The 923-nt window shown below is 54.4% G+C and overlaps 1 protein-coding gene across 1 annotated transcript in view; it reads left to right on the top strand.

The window, feature by feature from the left end:
* Positions 1-684: 684 nt before the first annotated feature.
* Positions 685-923, top strand: part of WRAP73 (WD repeat containing, antisense to TP73) — a 35,054-nt gene continuing 34,815 nt past the window's right edge. The window contains exon 1 of the mRNA XM_011988439.1: positions 685-862. Within this exon, the coding sequence (XP_011843829.1) occupies positions 794-862 (69 nt within the window). The 5' untranslated portion in view covers positions 685-793. The remainder of the gene's footprint in view (positions 863-923) is intronic.

Here is a 923-nt window from a genome sequence, read left to right as displayed (position 1 = left end):
CCGCACAATTCTTCGCCCGGTGCCAGCCCAGATGCGCGCGGGTGAGGCACTGGCGGTGCCCGCGATCCACGCGCTCGCTCCGCCCAGTCAGCGGCAAATTCGTTCTCTCCTTGATCTCAGTGGCACTGGAGCGTGAGGCAAGGGCCAGGGGGCAGGTAGCGGGGCCGGACTCAGCAAAAGCAAACAAAACCCCAAGCAAACGAAATAAATACTTATACATTACATACACGATATAATATATGTGCGACAGACACCGTATTACATATTAAAGATATATTTGTATGCAAACATGTATATACATGTAAACATACATTTACATATAAATATGTATGCATGTGTATACACACGCACACAGGTCGCCCAATTAAATTTGAATTTCAGATTAGCGAGTAATTTTTCCGTATTAGCATGTTCCGTGCAATATTTAGGAACATACCTATAACTAGAAAGCGATTTGCTGTTAATCTGAAATTCAAATTTTACTATGCTTTCTACATTTTTATCCGCAGCCCTAGCTGGAGAGGACCCCAAGGCCTCCCGGCCTTGAGGTAAGGTTCTCCGGTCAGAAAGCCCGGGTCGGAAGAAACGTGGGCGTTTCCCTTACAGCCCTGCGGTATAAGAACTACAAGCCCCACAATGCTGCGCGGCCCCCTGCCGCGCTGATAGGCTGCAGCTCACTTCCACTTTCTGACTTCCGGCCTCGGAGGCCGGCGGAGGCGGTTGCGGACTCCAGCGCGTCCAGGGGTCCCGCGGGTTTTCGGGCGCAGGGTGGCGCCCGCGGCAGGCGGCGGCCATGAACTTCTCCGAGGTGTTCAAGCTCTCCAGCTTGCTCTGCAAGTTCTCCCCGGACGGCAAGTACCTGGTGAGCGGCGGGGACCTGGGCCGCGGGCAGGACATCCTCGGTGCCAGCGTCCCCGGCGGGC

The sequence above is a fragment of the Mandrillus leucophaeus genome, unplaced genomic scaffold (assembly GCF_000951045.1).
Source record: "Mandrillus leucophaeus isolate KB7577 unplaced genomic scaffold, Mleu.le_1.0 Scaffold330, whole genome shotgun sequence".
NCBI lineage: Eukaryota > Metazoa > Chordata > Mammalia > Primates > Cercopithecidae > Mandrillus > Mandrillus leucophaeus.
This window is presented reverse-complemented; position numbering and strand designations above follow the sequence as displayed.